Consider the following 17,627-nt stretch of genomic DNA (forward strand, 5'->3'; position numbering starts at 1 on the left):
CCACGCCTGGCTGAGACAGTTCTTTTTTAAGAGACTTTTAAATGCTATACAGAGAGCCAGGCATGGTGGTGCATGCTTGTAATACTAGTACTTGGGAGACTAAGACAGGAGGATCACAGGTTTGAAGTCAGCCTCAACGATTTAGTGAGGCTCTCAGCAACTTAGTGAGATCTGGTTTCCAAATAAAAAATAAAATAAGATTGGAGTCATATCCCAGAGGTAGACTGCCCATGGGTTCAACCCCCAGTTTTGCAAGAAATGAAATAAATGCTATATAAAAATGTGGGCTCTTTTTATATTAAAAATCTAAAAGCATTTATTAGGTTAGCATACCCTCTCCAAAACTACAGAGACCAGTGTGTGAGGAGCATCCTTTTGGATTCTTTGATGTTCTCTAGTACCAATGCATAAAAGTGCCAAACTTAGGATAGTAGAGAAAATTGAGTTGAAGAGCTTGTAAAAGTTGTTTTCCTTTTGATTCAGTAATTCCTCTCTTAAAATTTGTATTAAGAAATAATTGGACTGGGCATGGTGGCACACGCTTGTAATCCCAGCATTCGGGAGGCTGAGACCAGAGGATTGCGGTTCGCGGACAGACAGCCTCAGCTACTTACTGAGGCCCTCTGCAACTCAGTGAGATCCAGTTTCAAAACAAAGAATAAAAAATAGGGCAGGGGCTGTAGCTCGGAGGTCAAATGCTCCTGGGTTCCATCACCAGACTCACACACACACAAAATAAAAAATAAAAAAAAGAAATAATTGCACAAATATTCAAAAAACTATGCTTACTTATTATCCTTACTCATTGGAGTATCACTGATAAGAGCAAAAAACAAAATAAATACCCATCAGTAAAATGTAACTGTACTTATACATGGAGTACTATGCAGCCACCAAAATTGTGTGAATCAGTATTTATTAACTTGGGAAAATGTTCAAGGTGTATTGTCTGGGTGGTGAATATTAAGTAGAATGTATAGTATCATCTACGTTGGGGTTACAAAAAGCAAGTGTCCCAGTATGTACATACATCTGTGTATATAACAGAAAAATTTTAGTCAGAGTAGAGATTAAAATTTTAATGCCTATTATCCTAGAAGTTTTCAAATTTTTGTAAAAAGAACGAGTTACCCTATTAATTAAACAATACTATACTCTACTTTTAAAGGAAATAAAATAGCTAATTTCACTATGAAAATTTAAATAAAGGGTAATTTCTGATGTTCTACTAACAGATTTTTATTTTTTCCCTTAGGATTCTCTAAGAAGTTGGCTTTGGGAGAGTTTACTTTCATCTCTGATTTCTATTTTTTTTTTAAGTTAAATGAGGATCAAAATAGCTTATAGCCTACCAAGTAAGGTTGTTGTGAAGATTCAATGTAATAGTACACATATAAAGCAGCAACTGCATAAATGACAGCCGCACGTGCTAATCAGCGCAGTCACACCAGAGGATTCCTCCCGGAGACTTAATCTCATCACCTCGCCACACACGTGAGGGTTTTTCCAATGATCCAAAGATTTAATCATTGTTTTCTCTCTGCGTACTGTTTTCAAGGCGTGTGTGCAGTTAATGGTCTGCTATACGTCGTTGGAGGGGATGATGGTTCCTGTAACTTGGCGTCGGTGGAGTACTATAACCCAACCACAGATAAGTGGACGGTTGTGTCATCTTGTATGAGCACAGGGAGAAGTTACGCAGGTAACGAGCGTCTCGTTTTTTGTAGCCTGCTCTCATGATATCAAAAGATGATCATTATGATTAATAGACAGGAAAGTCTTTTCTCAATGGCTGTTTTATCTTAATATGCATCAGATGTGTATATTCTGAAATAAAGCATCAGCATTCATTTGTCACTCTCTAGTCATTTACAGTTATAACCCAAATCCTTGCAGTAAAGAATCATATTATGAAGTTTATTTATTTTTTATTTTTTATTTTTTTGAAGTAGCAAATAATACCCAGGGCCTATCCTTTCTCTTTATTTTTATTTGTTTATTTATTTTTGTGGTCCTGGGGTGGAACTCAGGGGCTTTCTACCTCCGGGCTACACTCCCAGACTATTTTATACTTTATTTGGAAACAGGGTCTCACTAAGTTGCTAAGAGCCTCACTAAGTAGCTGAGGCTGGCTTCGAACCTACGCGATCCTCCTGTCTCAGCCTCCCAAATGCTGGGATTACAAGTGTGCCCACCACGCCTGGCTTATAATAAATTTTAATATGACTCAAATCTCTATGCAGTGGAGAGGAATCCACTATGTGGGCAGATAGTAATTCCTCAGGTAGTCTAGAAGTATGGTTCCTACATCTCCTTGTGGCCAGGCTTTAAGAGATACTGTCATATGCTGTGGAATAATTTTTTTCTTTTCTTTTTTTTTTTTATGGGCCTGGGGTTGGAACCCAGGGGCATTCGACCTCCGAGCTACACCCCCTGCTCTATTTTTTATTCTTTATTTTGAAACAGGGTCTCCCTAAGTTGCGGAAGGCCTCACTAAGTAGCTGAGGCTGTCTGCGAACCTCAATCCTCCAGTCTCAGCCTCCCGAATGCTGGGATTACAAGCGTGCACCACCATGCCCGGCTAATTTTTTTCTTTTCTAGCATGCCGTTGGTTGAATTAACTTTTGGTTATATTTATTTTAGCATGCTGTTGGTTGAATTAACTTTGGTTATATTTATTTGAATTATAAAATATAACATGGAGAAATGATAGTCGCCTTCAATATATATATGTATAGCTGGGCGTAGTGGTGCACACTTGTTATCCCAGCATTTGGGAGGCTGAGACAAGAGGGTGGCAGTTTAAGGCCAGCCTCAGCTACTACTTAGGCTGAACAACTCAGTGAGATTCTGTTTCAAAATCAAGAATAAGAGCCAGTTGTGGTGGCACACGCTTATAATCCCAGCATTCGGGAGGCTGAGACAGGAGGATCTGGGTTCGCAGACAGCCTCAGCTACTCAGTGAGGCCCTTTGCAACTCAGTGAGACCCTGTTTCCAAAATAAAGAATAAAAAATAGGGCTGGGAGTGTTGCTTGGAGGTAGAATGGCTCTGGGTTCCATCATCCATACCGCAAAAAAAAAAAAATAATAAAAATAAAAATAAATATATATATTTATATATATAAATATAAATATATATGTATATATACACACATAGATATATAGAGATATATGTGCATGTGTGTAAAGGTCTTTAAAACTATGTTACGTATTATTCTGATTATAGTTTTGTAAATATTAGAATGTTTCTAGATGTTTTTGTAACAAAATTGATCCCATCCTGGAGAAAAAAGTTTATACTAATTAACCAACACAGTTGTTTTTTTAAGGCTATTTTTATTTACAAATTTTGAAAAATGTACTTTTTTTTTTACATGGGTTACTTGTGTGACAGTTGTTTATGTATCATCCTAAACAATGCTTCACAAAAGAGCCCTATACACACAGTACGATCCTAGGATAACGTGGCTCTATACACACAGTATAATCCCAGGACAGTATGGTGAATTTTTAACAGCTTCATTGAGATATAATTGGCATATAATAAATAACATATGAAGTACACAGTTTTATTACTTTTGACATTTGTATATATCTGTGAAGCCATCACCATAATCACGATAGCATATCCATCATCCTCCCCAATTTTTTAATTCCTTATTGAGTATGAAATGAATTTTGGCATTTTCTGAGTAGTTATTTTCCCCCGATTGCAACTCTAAGGAGCAAAGTCTAGTTCTGGATGAAGTAGTCTGATGTCGTCTGCTTCATAACTAGAGATTTCACTGTCATTGAGACTTAACTGATAGGACCACTACCCTAGAAGAAAGAGATTCTGAAACATCGGGTTTGTTCAGCCCCTGTGGCTTCAGTAATACAGAACTTAGGATTTTCTCAGAGACATGAACGCTGCCTGTGACATGCTGTCTGCCTTTATTTCTTTGCTCAGGGGTCACAGTTATCGATAAACCATTATGAGCCTGAAGGACATTTTTTGGCATATTTATCCATGAGAAACAGGCTTCAACAAGGATTTCTGAAGTGACTGAGAATCTAGCACTTCTCCACTTGTAGCTGCACTTTACGTCTCAGCAGAAGGAAGATCATCTGCCTCTCTAGGCCTCGGATACTGAAGATTATTTTTGGTAGAAGCACCGCGTAGGCTTTTTCTGCAATGAGCAGCAGCTGACGGAATTTTAATAAGAAACCTGGACTGCAGTCCTTCTTCTGTAGTCTTTAGCTACCAGTTGCTTTCATAAAGACTAGTTCTTATCACCTGGGAGTGACTCTGGATTAACTCTGTGAAGAAGGATAAAGTTAGCGTGTGTTCTTGTAAAATTAAGTTTTATCTTCATTCCTTCTCCTGGAAATCTGTATATCCAGGAACTGAAAAACTTTGAACAGTTATATTAAAATCCACGTAAGTATACAAAGTAACTGAAGGATAAAACTATTTGCTTTTATAAATATCTTTGATTACATGAATATAATAAATTGTGTGCATATAAATGTGTGTCTATATGCTTTCCTTTAAACATGTTTGAAAAGATGTTTGAACCTTGATTATACTATTTATAATTGGCACAGTACTTTGAATTATGCCAGTACCACATTGTAAAACAGAGTTGTATTTTTTGATATTTAACAATGCTTAACACTTTAAAATGCCACTTCTAGGAATGAACATGGTGTAACACACTTGAATATGTGTGATGCCAAACTTTTTTAAATAAAATATAAATTATGCTTATTTATTATTTTCTTTAGTTTAACCTTGGTCATGTTTTGGTGTGTATCTTTAATTTTTTTTCTTAGAGTATCACTTTGGCATGAACATAACTGCAGGTTTTTGATGAATATAATGAATGTATGGAATTCAAATGAATTGCATGGTCTTAAGAATTTTTTCTGTGTGTATAAATTTAGCTGCTATTAACAGAAGAGAGAGCTTTCTGTGAGTAGCCATGTGCGTTGAGCAGATACAGTTTTCCTGAGATCTTCAATTAATCTCACCTTAAAGATGACCAAAACATGTCTTTCTTGAATTATCTTTGAATAAAAGTTTGTATATTATTTGTTTTATTAATGTCCTTGATTCTTATCTACTTTGTTTGATATTAACAAAATTTTTTGTTCAGTTTTTCTGTTCTTTCATAAAATCTGCATTTCTTAACTTCAAAAATCATGTCTTTAATTTTTTACTAAAGTAGCCTGTGAGGCAAGTCTATTAAATCAATAATATCACTGAAAATAGTATACCAGAAAAGCTAACCTTAAACACCATGGGAGCCGGGCGTGGTGGCGCACGCTTGTAATCCCCGCGCTTGGGACGCAGAGTCGGGAGGATCGCGCAAGTTCGAAGCCAGCTGTGCTGGCTTAAGAGACCCTGTTTTCAAAAGTAAAAAGTATAAAATAGGTCTGGTAGTGTAGCCCGGAGGTAGAAGGGCTTCCAGGAACCCCAGTACCACCCCCCAAAAAAACAACAACAGCAACAACAACATGGGAAAATCTCTTAAGGATTGGTGAAATTTAAACAGCCCACTTCTTGGTCTCTTATGATAAGTGGAACTATAAAGATAAAACAGATAGCACTGGATAAAAGAAAAGTCAAATAATACTTTCTCTAAAGAAGCTAAGAAAAAGAATTGAGGAAATGGGAATGGGGTAGTGGGGTGGACCATTGAGGAAATGGAGTGGGGTAGTAGGGTGGACCTCTGAGTGTCAGATGGAGTAGGGCAGGAAGGAAGGAAAGAACATGAAGGGATTACTGTGGCTTCTCCTCAAGAGAGAGGTTACCGTGAGCTGTGGCCAAAATAACTAATTGTGAAGAGTGATACCTAAGGCGCCATTTCTGTTTAGTTAATATAGATTCTTTATATTTAAACAGAACCACGTTAAATTCCCAGTTGCACTTTCCATTATAAGTTTATATATAAAGAGTTTTGTCAGAAAAGGCCTGTGTTCACTTGATGAAAACATTAGTTTCTGCATTAGCAAAGTCGAAATTAGCAGAAAATAGCATTGCATCTGTTGACGTTGCACTGTCAGTAGACATGTCGAGGGTCTAATGAATGCAGACTTCTGATACCTGTTTCTGACAGCAGAACCAGGAAAAGTGCAGGATGGTTATCTTTCTTGATTACTTCTGGTTAAGAACATAGGAAAAACAAACTCAAGCTCTTAACGCAGAATACTTCTGTGACCCGATATGTCAAGCTCTTAACGCAGAATACTTCTGTGACCCGGTATGTGTTGAGTTTTTTTCCTTTGCCCTAGCGGTTCTCCAGTGGACACCAGTGGGGTGCCCTATAATTCAGTTCCAACAGCATCCGCCTGGAGACCGACACGGAGAGTGTCAGATCTTACAAGTTGAGGCCCCAGAAGACTGCCCCCAGTTCAGATGCCGACTGCTCGCCGGAGCCCCTGATCTTCTGTCAAGCTGGCTACCAACCAGGATTCCCATGACACCTTGGTTGGGTTGGATTAATTTGCTAGGATGCCTCACAGAACCCAGGGAAACACATTTACTGATTTAATAGAAAAGGTGGCAAAAATAATACAGATGAGGCGGTGGAACTTTCATGCCCTCTTGGGATTCTCCACTCTTCCAGCAGCGCCTTCATGAGTTCTCAGCCAGGAAGGTCATCAGATCTTGTTCCTCAGTTTTCTTAAGAGCTGCTCTTCCGGTCCAACCCCCTGCCTGTGGTTAGTGTGTGGGCCTGAGAATCCGAATCTTCTCATCACTTGGCCCTTCCCTCACCACTCCAAGGCTATCTATGGGCCACACCCTAATAATCTCATCTGCATAAACTCAGGTGTGTTCAAAACTCACACTGTGAATAATAACAAGACATTCCTAACATAGGAAACTAAAGGTGTTTAGGGGTGCTGAGGCTGGAACAAGACCAAGCATCTATCAAACTATATCCCTACGTAGTGTTCAGAAAATGTTTAAACTTTTCTTAAAATATCAGACTATTAGGGTAACAAAATTTTTCTTAATATGCGACATGTTGAACACATGTGTCAAGACTTTCTACCTCTGAGGCTTTGCTATACCACAAATTCGTTTGCTAGTAGCAGGATTCACAGTGAGATTTCAGAGGTGTTGGACCCACCCCTCTCCCATGCCAGCCTTGGCTTGCCAGTTTGCAACGTCTTGCATTTTTTGGTGGCCGGTTGTTTTACCTCTAACATAGAGACACATTCCTAGCTTGTTCTACTGTACAAAAGAAGCGGTCAGAGGTTAAGGCAGAGAGGTATCTTAGAAATCATAACACCTGAGTTTGAGCAGAGTTCAAGGCTGGATCCCTGTGACTGCACTGCGGCAACTCTGCGGGCTGTTTTGCTTGGATCTGTGCCTTGTTAGCTGAAGTTAAGATAGATGATATGCCTGCTGCCAGGAGTTTTCCCTGTTCCTTAAGGTTCTGACATATGATTTCTAGTACTTACTATTTTCTTGCTAATCCATTATCGCATGAGAAGCCTAGTATTTACAATCTCAGGTGCCGGCGAGTCAGGGGTACAGTGTAGCATAATTTCAATATGCTAAGGCTGCCTTATTTGGATTTGGTCTTAAGCAAACTGCCTTCTGCTGACTTACATGGCTGCCAGTCCCTAATTTTGGAGAGGAGGTTGCATGGGAGAATGAACCATTTTATTTGAGTCAAGGTTCTGGGGTTCTAATCCTGGGCTTCACCACACTTCATGGCAAAATGGTGTGGTGTATCGGAAAACCCACGGGCATAAAATAGTAGATGTATTGGTATGCTACCCCCTGTACTGGTTACTTAGCTCTGACTTTAATCACATTACTTAATCTTTGACCTTTGTTTTCTCATTGGCAAAATGATAACTATTTTTATGTCATAAAATTACCATGGATTTGAATTTTAAAAATGATGCATGTAATGTGCTTGAAACATAAAAGTTTCTCCATAAGTTATAGCTGCTTTCTTGAGTCTATTCTTTCTTCAGTGCAGGGAAATAAACAAGTTGAGCTGCTATAACTACATTTCCTGTCAGCTCTAAATCTCCAATGTTTAAAAATAATTTGACTCCACACATCTACTTGCTCTGATTTTATAAACCTGTGTGTGTGTGTGTGTGTGTGTGTGTGTGTGTGTGTGTGTGTGTGTGTGTTTCCTGGGGATCACACCCTAGGCCTTGTGCATACTGGCCAAGTTCTACCACTGAGCGACATTTCTAGCCTACTAAGTACTTCTTGTATGTGACACCGAGCACCAGATACTGTACCTACTTTAAGAGCATACTGCTAATAAGTGGCATGCCTGGTAAGTCTGACCCCATTGGCTGCTCTTACTGTTACTGACAGGCTGGCAGGGCCACAGACAATCACAGGCAGAGCCTAATAGGCTCTGGAGCTGGGACGGCCAAGCAAAGCAGTTCATAATTGAGGGGAAGAGTTAGGCGTTTCTATGCTTGCATTAACCAGAATTGGACTCAGACTGCCTACTCCGTGCCAGGGAGAGGTGGCTCTCTGGCAATCCTGGGCAGCCTGCTTAAGGGCTGAAGGAAGGATCTGGGTGGTGCACCACAGGGCACCGCTCACCTTGCTAAAGACAGGGCTCTGGCTTTGACCGTCCAAGAGATTCATCCCTTTCCCTTTAATATGACCCCTCTGTCATAGTTCACAAAGCGTATGTGTGCCAGACACGTGAAAAAGGTGTGTTACCAGGTGGGAAGTTTTAAAATGATTCTATACAACCTTTGCTTATCTGTTTAGAGGACATTCAAACAGAAAGCACAAGTGGGGCATCCGGGTTTATTTAGAGAAGTGAGGGCACCGGGTAAGAAGGGCCACGAGGGGAAAAGGAATCCTTTTACATCCCACAGGAAAGTATCTGAAATGGGCTGTTGTCTGGGATAGAAAACGGCCGGGAGCTCCCACGTGTTGGGTTTTAGATCCCCTTTGGACACCTTTATCCTATTACTTTATGTATATGTTACATTACACGGTGATCCACTGCCCTTTCCATCACAACTTAGCGACCCAGTGGTGTTCCTCTGCCCTCTCCCCTTCCCACAGGGAAGGGCATCGCAGCGAGTCCCCGCCTGTAACCTGGTCAGCCTCAGTGGGCCCCGCTCCATTCACACGGGGGCGGGGTCAAAGTCTTGGCAGGTCAACTTGCAGCCTGTCCCAGTAGACCCCATCTGTGAACGCCTCGCCCGCCAACAGTTGTATAAGTGAGTATACAGGTCACCCTGGACCTGTGGGAGGTGTCTCACGAGGGGACTTCCTCAAGGAGACCGCACCTGAGCTGGAGGGGCAGAGGGGACGCGGGGCTGTCCCAGGCAGGGGCGCTGGTCTGATGGAAGAGGAGAACACCGGTATCTGGTCCTCAGATATGGTGTAGGAAGGGCCTTACACAATGAAAACATCAAAACATCAAGTTGCACGCTAAGCACTTACAATTTCTGTCAATTATAGCTTAAAGATGGGGAAAGGGGAAGGACATTCACAGGGTCAAATGGTGCCTTTGTGTGATTCTTTTCATTTCTTTTCTTTTTCCGGTACCGGGGATGGAACCTAGGGGCTTTGTACCAAGAGCCACACTGCCAGTCCTACCTATATTTTAGTCTTTTTTTTTTTTTTTTTTTTAAACAAGGTCTCACTGAGTTGCAAGGGATTTGCCAAGTAGGCTGTCAGGGAACAGTGATCCTCCTGTCTCCGCCTCCCGAATGCTATGTGATTCTTTTTTTAAAGGCACACTTTTAATTTTACTTTATTTGTGGTCCTGGGGACTGAATCCAGAACATTCTACCTCTGAGCTATACCTCTAGCCCTATTTTATTTTTATTTAGAAACAGGGTCTCCCTAGGTTGATGAGAGTCTCACTACTTGCTGAGACTGGGTCCTGGAACACGCTATTCTGTCTCAGCCTCCCAAGTACTAGTATTACAAGCGTGCCCCGCCACCCTTTCCTTTAAAGTTTACGCTTGTAGCCAGGCGTGGTGGTGCACGCTTGTAATCCCCGCGCTTGGGAGGCTGAGACAGGAGGATTTCACAGGTTCGAAGCCAGCCTCAGCTACTTAGTGAGGCTCTCAGCAACTTAGTGAGACCCTGTTTCCAAATAAAGTATAAAATGGGTCTGGGAGTATAGCCCAGAGGTAGAAAGCCTCTGGGTTCCACCCCCCAGTACCACCAAAAAAAAAAAAAAAAAAAAAGTTTAGGCTTGTATATTAACACATCTATACAAATAATTATTATATCCAGTACAGTGAGAAGACATGATATAAAATAGGCCTGATCTGTACCGAGTGCCAAGTACCTGCCCACGTCCCCTGGGGCCCTGTTGCATTCAAGGACTGCAATGTTGCACCTGCCTGTCCCCAGCTCACTTTCTGGGTTGGATTAAAAGATAAAACAAATCAAGGCTTCTAGGTAGTAGCCATTCCCCTTGGTGTGGATTTTGTTTTGTTCTGTTTTGTTTTGGGTTCTAGGGAAGAACCCAGAGGCATCCCACCTCTGAGCTACACCCCCCACCCCTTTACATATTTTATTTTGAAACAAGGTCTCTCGCTAAATTCTAAGGACCTCTGTCCTCCAATCTGTGACCCTCCTTTCTCAGCCTCCCAAGTCCTGGGATTCTCGTCGTGCGCCAACACGCCCGGAATTATTATTTTCAACTTTTCCTAGACCTCTGTTTCTTATCAGCAACATGAAGATGTTGGCAACTACCTTTTTGGGTTGTTGCAAGACCTTCATTGCATTTGAAATTCTCCATCTTCTAAGTACAAAGATTTGAGCCAGGGAAACAAGGTCTAAGGTCCAAATCCAAGGCAGACAGAGGAAGCCAATACGTTAACTCAGAACAGTCAAAACATCTTTAAAACTCATTTGTAATATCTCCTTCCCGGGTTTTGGCGTTGTGGCGGGGCAGGCAGCGGTACCTCGATTCTCGCGCAGCCGGGTCTGGGGACTCGCAGGGGCAGCAGTTGCCTAGGCGACGGCGGGCGGCGCGCGGCGCGATCCCGGCCCGCCCTCTCACGCTGTCACGCGCTCTCGCCCTTCCCGCCCCCAAGAGCGCTGCGGCGCCTCCCATTGGCTGACTACCTGGGTCTCACTATCATCACTCCATCGGCGGAGCCAATGGCTAAGACCACCAGGGTTTCGTTGGACCGAGTCACACGCGGCCGGCAATCTCACTGGCCAATCACTGCGCCTTAGAGGCGGGACTAGAGTCCTTGCTGGCCAATAACGGCGAGAGGGACCGGCCTGGTCTTCCAGGACCCACCCCCGAGCCCGGCGAGGTAGTTTCCGAGGCCGCTGCACCTGGCGGAGTCACGGTGACGGTGGCCCGCAGTCACCTCGCGACCGCCCAGGTGAGGGGACCGGGAGAGCGGCTCCCGCTCGGGGCCGGGAGAGCGCCGGGCTCCGACCGAGAGACGCGCGGGATCGGGGGATCGGGTCAGGCCGTGGATGCGCGCGCAGGCGGGACGCTGCGCGTGGGCCAGCACAGGTGCCCGCGGCAGACGAGGGCGGGAGCGGGCTGCTATTAAATCACGGCGAAAGGTCCTCGAATGGAGGGAGGGGGCCATGCAACGCGATAGGAAAGGAAACAGGTGAAATCCTTGGGTGAAAACAGTGAAATTCTTAAGTGATGGGGCTGGGCGGGGCTTCTTGATTTTTGAAGTTTACAGTCATCAAGGGACGGGGCACTTTAGAGAGTTACAACACTGAATTAGAGGAATGTTGAAACTTATCTAACAACAACAACAACACTACGGGGAAGTAATGTGTGTCGTTTGTGCTGTGTGGGTAGCGGGGCTGGGAAGGGCGCCCGGGAGGTTACTGAAGGGTGAGTAGGAGTTGGTTAGAGGGTATAACCAGCAAGCTAGTGCTGTTGCTGTGGCTACAAAGGGCCAAGGAGCGCAGGAATGGTCAGATGCTATGCTTGGAAGGGCGGGAGGGCGCGAAGGGGAGCGGGCCGATAGGCCCCTTTGTGCATCACCAGGGGCTCAGTCTGTCTGTGGGGAGGCGCCCCCTGGAACCTTGAGTGCCTGGACTGGCGCTTAGCTGGACCTGGCATTGTATCCTAGACATGGTGTTACAAAGCCCAGCTTGGAGGCAGGGCACCTCCACAGCACAGGGCTTTGGTGCGGTTGGGGCTTCTCTAAGGTAAAGTGCCCAGGGACACACACTGGCTGACAGCTGAACTTGAAGCTTTCCAGAGATTCCACAAATAACTCACCCCCCCCCCCCAATGTAGCCAAGCTTGCTTCAGAGCAGGGCTCCTGTCAAACAGGAGAAAACAAAAAATTTCAGTCTTTAGTACTTTTTTTTTTTTTTTTTCCTTTGCTCAGTTGACAACAAGGTATCCATTTCCCAACTTGCTTAATGGAAAGTAAACTCCTGAATGTTCATGGAACCAGGTGTCTTCCCATTGGGTGAGAGTTGAAAGACTTGGCCCAGACTGCCAGGGTAGGAGAGAATCAGAAACTTCTGTCCGAGGTGACTTGGGCAGTGCTGGAGTAATTCACCAAGTCAGGAACTGCAGGAAATACTGTTTGGGGAGGAGTTATGAGGAAGCAGTTTCTGAACTTTCATACATGTTGAGTTTGATGTGCCTCTGAGTTCTTCTAAGTGAAGGTGGCCAGTAGACTTTTAAAAAATCAGGGCCTCAAGTTTTGGAGAGAGATGGGGAAGTTCAGCCTATCGCTTTCTTTGTTTTTGAATCTAGTACATTTATTATTATTATTATTATTTTTATCATTATTATTATTATTATCGGTACTGGGAATGGAACCCAGGGGCATTCCACCTCCAAGCTACACCTCCAGCCCTATTTTTTATTTTTTATTTTGACACAGGATCTCGCCGAGTTGCAAAGGGCCTAAGTAACTGAGGCTGTCCTTGAACTGCAATCCTCCTGTCTCAGCCTCCCAAATGTTGGGATTGCATATTTATTATTTTAAAATTACACAGTATGGAAATGTACAAATGGAGTGAGAGCTCCCTGCTTCTTCTAGCCCTTCTCCTCAAATATTATAAATGTTAAAGTTTGAAAGGTACCATTCCAGATTCTTTTCTATGTTTATTCTTACACACAGACATGCGTACGTATATGATGTTTCTTCTCATTTAAAATAATCAAAATATATATGTGTATCTGTCTATACGTTTTTATCATTTCAGTCAATGGTATATTTAATGAACATTATCAGCTTCTCTTTTCCAACAGGAGATAGTTCAGATTGCCCAAGGCCATCTGGAATAGTTGGGAGTAAGGGAGGCATCACTGGGCAACTTTCAGCCTCAATCCTGAAGCCTCCTGTGCGCCTCAATCCTGAAGCCTCCTGTGCTCAGAGGCTGTGCCACAGACACCCTGAATCAGAAAGCGCCATATTTTCCCTCAAGTCTTTACACCTGCCTCTCCCTCTACTCAAAAGATCTTTTTCTCCCTCGCCCACCTTAGCCTGCTTTGATGTGCTTACCTCCCCCTCATGGTCTAGCTCTTCGCTTAGAAAGCACCTTTCTCTAGAAACTTCCCTGCTCCTGTGTGTCCTCGGAGCACTCTCTTCTCCCTGGACTGCTCTTATCACACTATTTTTTTTTTTAGTACTGGGGGTGGAACCCAGGGGCATTCTACCTCCGAGCTACACCCCCAGCCCTATTTTTTATTCTTTATTTTGAAAGGATCTCACTGCCTCATTAAGTAGCTGAGGCTGTCCTCGAACCGAGATCCTCCCGTATCAGCCTCCCAAATGCTGGGATTCCAAGCGTGTGCCACCGCGCCTGGCCTATCGCACTGTTTTTTGGTGGCTTGGTTACTTTCTCGTATTCCTCACTAGATGTCCTGTCTGGGGGAGTCGGGAGTGAGGGCAGGTAGCTGGCGTAGCGACTGCTCGTAGTGAACACAGGTGAAATGGCTGTCAGAGGGCGCAAGGTGTGAATCCCAAGAACCACGGAAGAATTCCCAGGAGAGAAATGCTACATCTTCCACAGTGGTCCGGTACAGTGCGCTCCAAGGAATATTTATCGGGTGGCAGCTAGTGATTTTAGTAGGAAGTAGTTCAACGCAGCATTGAGAAAATAGACTGCGGTTGTAGGAACTAAGTGGGAAATCAAAACCGAAGAGAGCCCATGTAGGACACTCTTTGCAGGAGGCTTGGGTAAACCATGGGAAGGAGTCCCTCTTACTGTAACATTTATTGTGTGCTTTATTATTTATTCATTTAGGTACTGGGCCTTTAGCACAGGGATGGTCTGTTTCTAAGCTACACCGCCAGCCTTTTCTATTTTTTGCTTGAAACAGGGTATCGCTAAGGTGCTGAAGCTGTCGTTTAACCTGTTTTCCCCTTGTCTCAGCCTCCCAAGTACTGGGATTACCGGCGTGTACCATCAGTTCTAACATGGACTTTATTATTTCAAGTAACAGGGTAAGCCGGGGGTGGTGGCGCACGCTTGTAACCCCAGTACTTGGGAGGCTGAGACAGGAGGATCACGCAGATTCAAAGCCAGCCTCAGCTACTTAGTGAGGCTCTCAGCAACTTAGTGCAACCTGTTTCCAAATAAAGTATAAAATAAGTCTGGGAGTATAGCCTGGAGGTAGAAAGCCCCTAGGTTCTATCCCCAGGACCACACACACACACACACACACACAAAATAAATAAATAAATAAATAAATAAAATAAAACAACAGTGTAGCCCAAAGGACCAGTGCATATTTCCTGCTTTGCATTTGTAAACTTTTCCCCAAGTTGCTAATGCTTCTAAACTCGTTTTGCATCTATAAAATGAGGCTAACAAAAGTACCTATTTCAGCCGGGCGTGGTGGCGCAGGCCTTTAATCCTAGTACTTGGGAGGCAGAGACTGGAGGATATGAAGTTTAAGGACAGCCTCTGCAAGTAGTAAGGCTCTCATCAACCTAGTGAGACCCTGTTTCAAAATAAAAATTAAAAATAGGGCTGGCATGCAGGTCAGGCAGAATGCTCCTGGGTTCAATCTCAGTACCCCCCCCCCCAAAAAAAAAGTACCTATTTCATGAAGGCGTCCGTCCTAAGGATTTAAGTAAAATGCGTAAAGTATGTAGTGCCCTTAGAACACAGATTCTGGCACAGAGAAAACGCTTGCTAATTGTTAGCTTCTAGTCGCTGCTTTGTGCCAAGCCCTGTGCCAAGCACTTTACGTGTATCATCTCTGGGACTCACTGTGGAAGGGTTGTTTACTTTTGCAGACGCCAAAACTTCCACTTTTCAAGGTCACCCAGCTAGTAAGTGACGTTGGCCCAACTTGGCAGGTTTAGCAGTGGCCCCAAGAAAAATGGAAACTAGAGTCATTGTCTCATCCTGCAGCCTCAAAAGATCACCGAGAACAGATTGGCGAGGCAGCGAGCGCAGTGCCAGGAATCCAGTGTGTGTGAGGGAATGGCAAAGGGTGGCCCGGCTCTCCTGGGAGAGTCTTTGCCGGGTTGAAAGAGCGGGAAGGACCACACCGACTAGCAGGGGGTGATGGAGGTGAGGGAAGCTTCTCGGAAAAGACCACTTGGGCATACTTTTGGACTTGATGGAACCAGGTTGGTGAGAGGAAAGGACAAAAGATGAGAAAGAAGAGGGAGGGACAGGTGCTGGATGAGGTCAGATAAGAACCCGGAAGCTTGGCCGGTCTTTAGAGAGGTGAGTAAGCAAAGCAGCCCCGGTGGGTGGGGCGGCCCCGATGCTGCACCCTCCTCGCTGTGAGTCACTTGGGAAGGGGAGGGCCAGGGGAACAAGGGCACGAAGTGGGTTCAGAGCCAGGAGAAGTAGCTCAGCTGCCCGCACTACATCGGAAGCACTACACTAGTAGGAACTGCTCCATGGTTTTAAAAGATTTATTTTTTAGTGCACTATCATAATTCATATTTAGAAAAAAAATTGGATACAGCAGCAAACATTTTCAGAAAACTGACATTCTTAATTTTTTTTTTTTTTTTTTTTTTTTGATGTTGGTACTGGAGATTGAACCCAGGGATATCCTACCACTGAGCTAGACTTCCACCCCATTTTATTTCATTTTGTTTTATTTATTTTATTTTATTTTATGATAGAATTTCACTCAAATGCCCAGGCTGGCCTCAAACCTGCCATCCTCCTGCCTCTGTGTCCCAGGTAGCTGGGATTAGAAGAGTGTAGGTATCACTGTGCCCAGCTGGTTCTTAATTTTTTGTTTGGTGAAGACTCTTGGTACTAGGACTGAACCCATGGTATTTCAACTTGAAACTACATCCCCAGCCCTTTCTCTTTATTTTTTGAAACAGTGTCTCACTAGATTGTTGAGGGTCTCTTAAATTGCTGAGGCTGCCTAGATCTTCCTCATCCTTTTAAATAGCTGTCTAATTGCTTGTGGAAAGACCTGCCAGTATTCATTTAACTCATCTTGTTGATTTACGTTTTTAACTTCTTTGATTTTGCTATTAGAGTGGAAATTGTGGGTGAAAGGTTATAGCCATTGTCTGGATTGTGATGGTTATTGCTGATTTTTCCTCACATAATAAACCAGAGCTGGGCCGGGCTCAGCAGCTTACCGAGGCCCTCTGCAACTTAGATCCTGTTTCAAAATAAAATGTAAAACAGGCCTGGGCTGTAGCTCAGAGGTAGAATGCCCCTGGGTTCAATCCCCAGTACCATAAAATAATAGTAATAATGAAACAGTTTATCCCCCTTCGTACCACAAGAGTAATGGTGTCTGGCTTCATACTCTTATGATACTGGGCACTATTAAGGTTTTAAATATTTGCCACTCAGGCAAAATGAGTCTCTGTTTTGTGGTGTGTTTCTTCATTTAAGTGAAGTTAAATGTTTTGTTTTGTAACTGTCTGCCTTTATTTTTCTGTGAGCTGCCGATGAAAGGCTTTTGTTATTTTTTTTGGGGGGGGGGTTAGTCTTTTTCTAAAGTGTGCTTTGTGCTGGGCGTGGTGGTGCACGCTTGTAATCCCAGCATTCGGGAGGCTGAGACAGGGGGATCTGGGTTCGCAGACAGCCTCACCTACTTAGTGAGGCCCTTTGCAACTCATTGAGACCCTGTTTCAAAATAAAGAATAAAAAATCGGGCTAGAGTTGTATCTCGGAGGTAGAATGCCCCTGGGTTCCATCCCTAGTACCGGAAAAAAAAAAGTGCACTTCGTATCCCTTAAACATATGTTGGAAATATTATTCCTACTTGGTCATTTGAACTTAAACATTGGCAATGACTATCTTTTAATTCCCTAATCAGAAGTACTTAATTATTATGCAGTCATATTTGGCAGGTGGTTTTTTTTCGTGTGTATGTGGGATTGAATCCAGGGACATTCTACGTCTGAGTTTTGGAGGGCCTCCCCAAGTAGCTGAAGCTGACTTCGAACCTGGGATCCTCCCGTCTCAGCCTCCCAAGTCTTAGGATCACAGGTGTGCATTGCCACACATGTTTTTGAAAGCAGTATCTGTGAACAAAGATGGTGACAGAATTCAGTGGGTTTTTAGAAATTTCCCATTTACGACCTGAAAAATTGATACTTGTTTTATTTTGTTGTTTCCAAAACTCTCCGAAGATGCGGTTGGAAGACAGGTTGTTGGAATTTTATTCTTTAGCTTATCTATTGACCTACTTTTGTAGAATTCGAAGGCGGACCGCGGATTTGAAAA

General features: G+C 43.5%; 1 protein-coding gene across 2 annotated transcripts in view; it reads left to right on the forward strand.

Annotated features, from left to right (window-relative positions):
- KLHL2 (kelch like family member 2) overlaps nt 1-3,979 on the forward strand; it is a gene marked incomplete at both ends in the record, with an annotated part of 97,693 nt that extends 93,714 nt beyond the window's left edge. For both annotated transcript variants that reach the window (XM_080709747.1, XM_080709748.1), the window contains 2 exons: nt 1,559-1,702; nt 3,951-3,979. In XM_080709747.1, the coding sequence (XP_080565873.1) occupies nt 1,559-1,702; nt 3,951-3,979 (173 nt within the window). The remainder of the gene's footprint in view (nt 1-1,558; nt 1,703-3,950) is intronic.
- Nucleotides 3,980-17,627: the final 13,648 nt, after the last annotated feature.

This window comes from Muscardinus avellanarius (assembly GCF_963383645.1).
Source record: "Muscardinus avellanarius genome assembly, chromosome: 14".
Lineage (NCBI taxonomy): Eukaryota > Metazoa > Chordata > Mammalia > Rodentia > Gliridae > Muscardinus > Muscardinus avellanarius.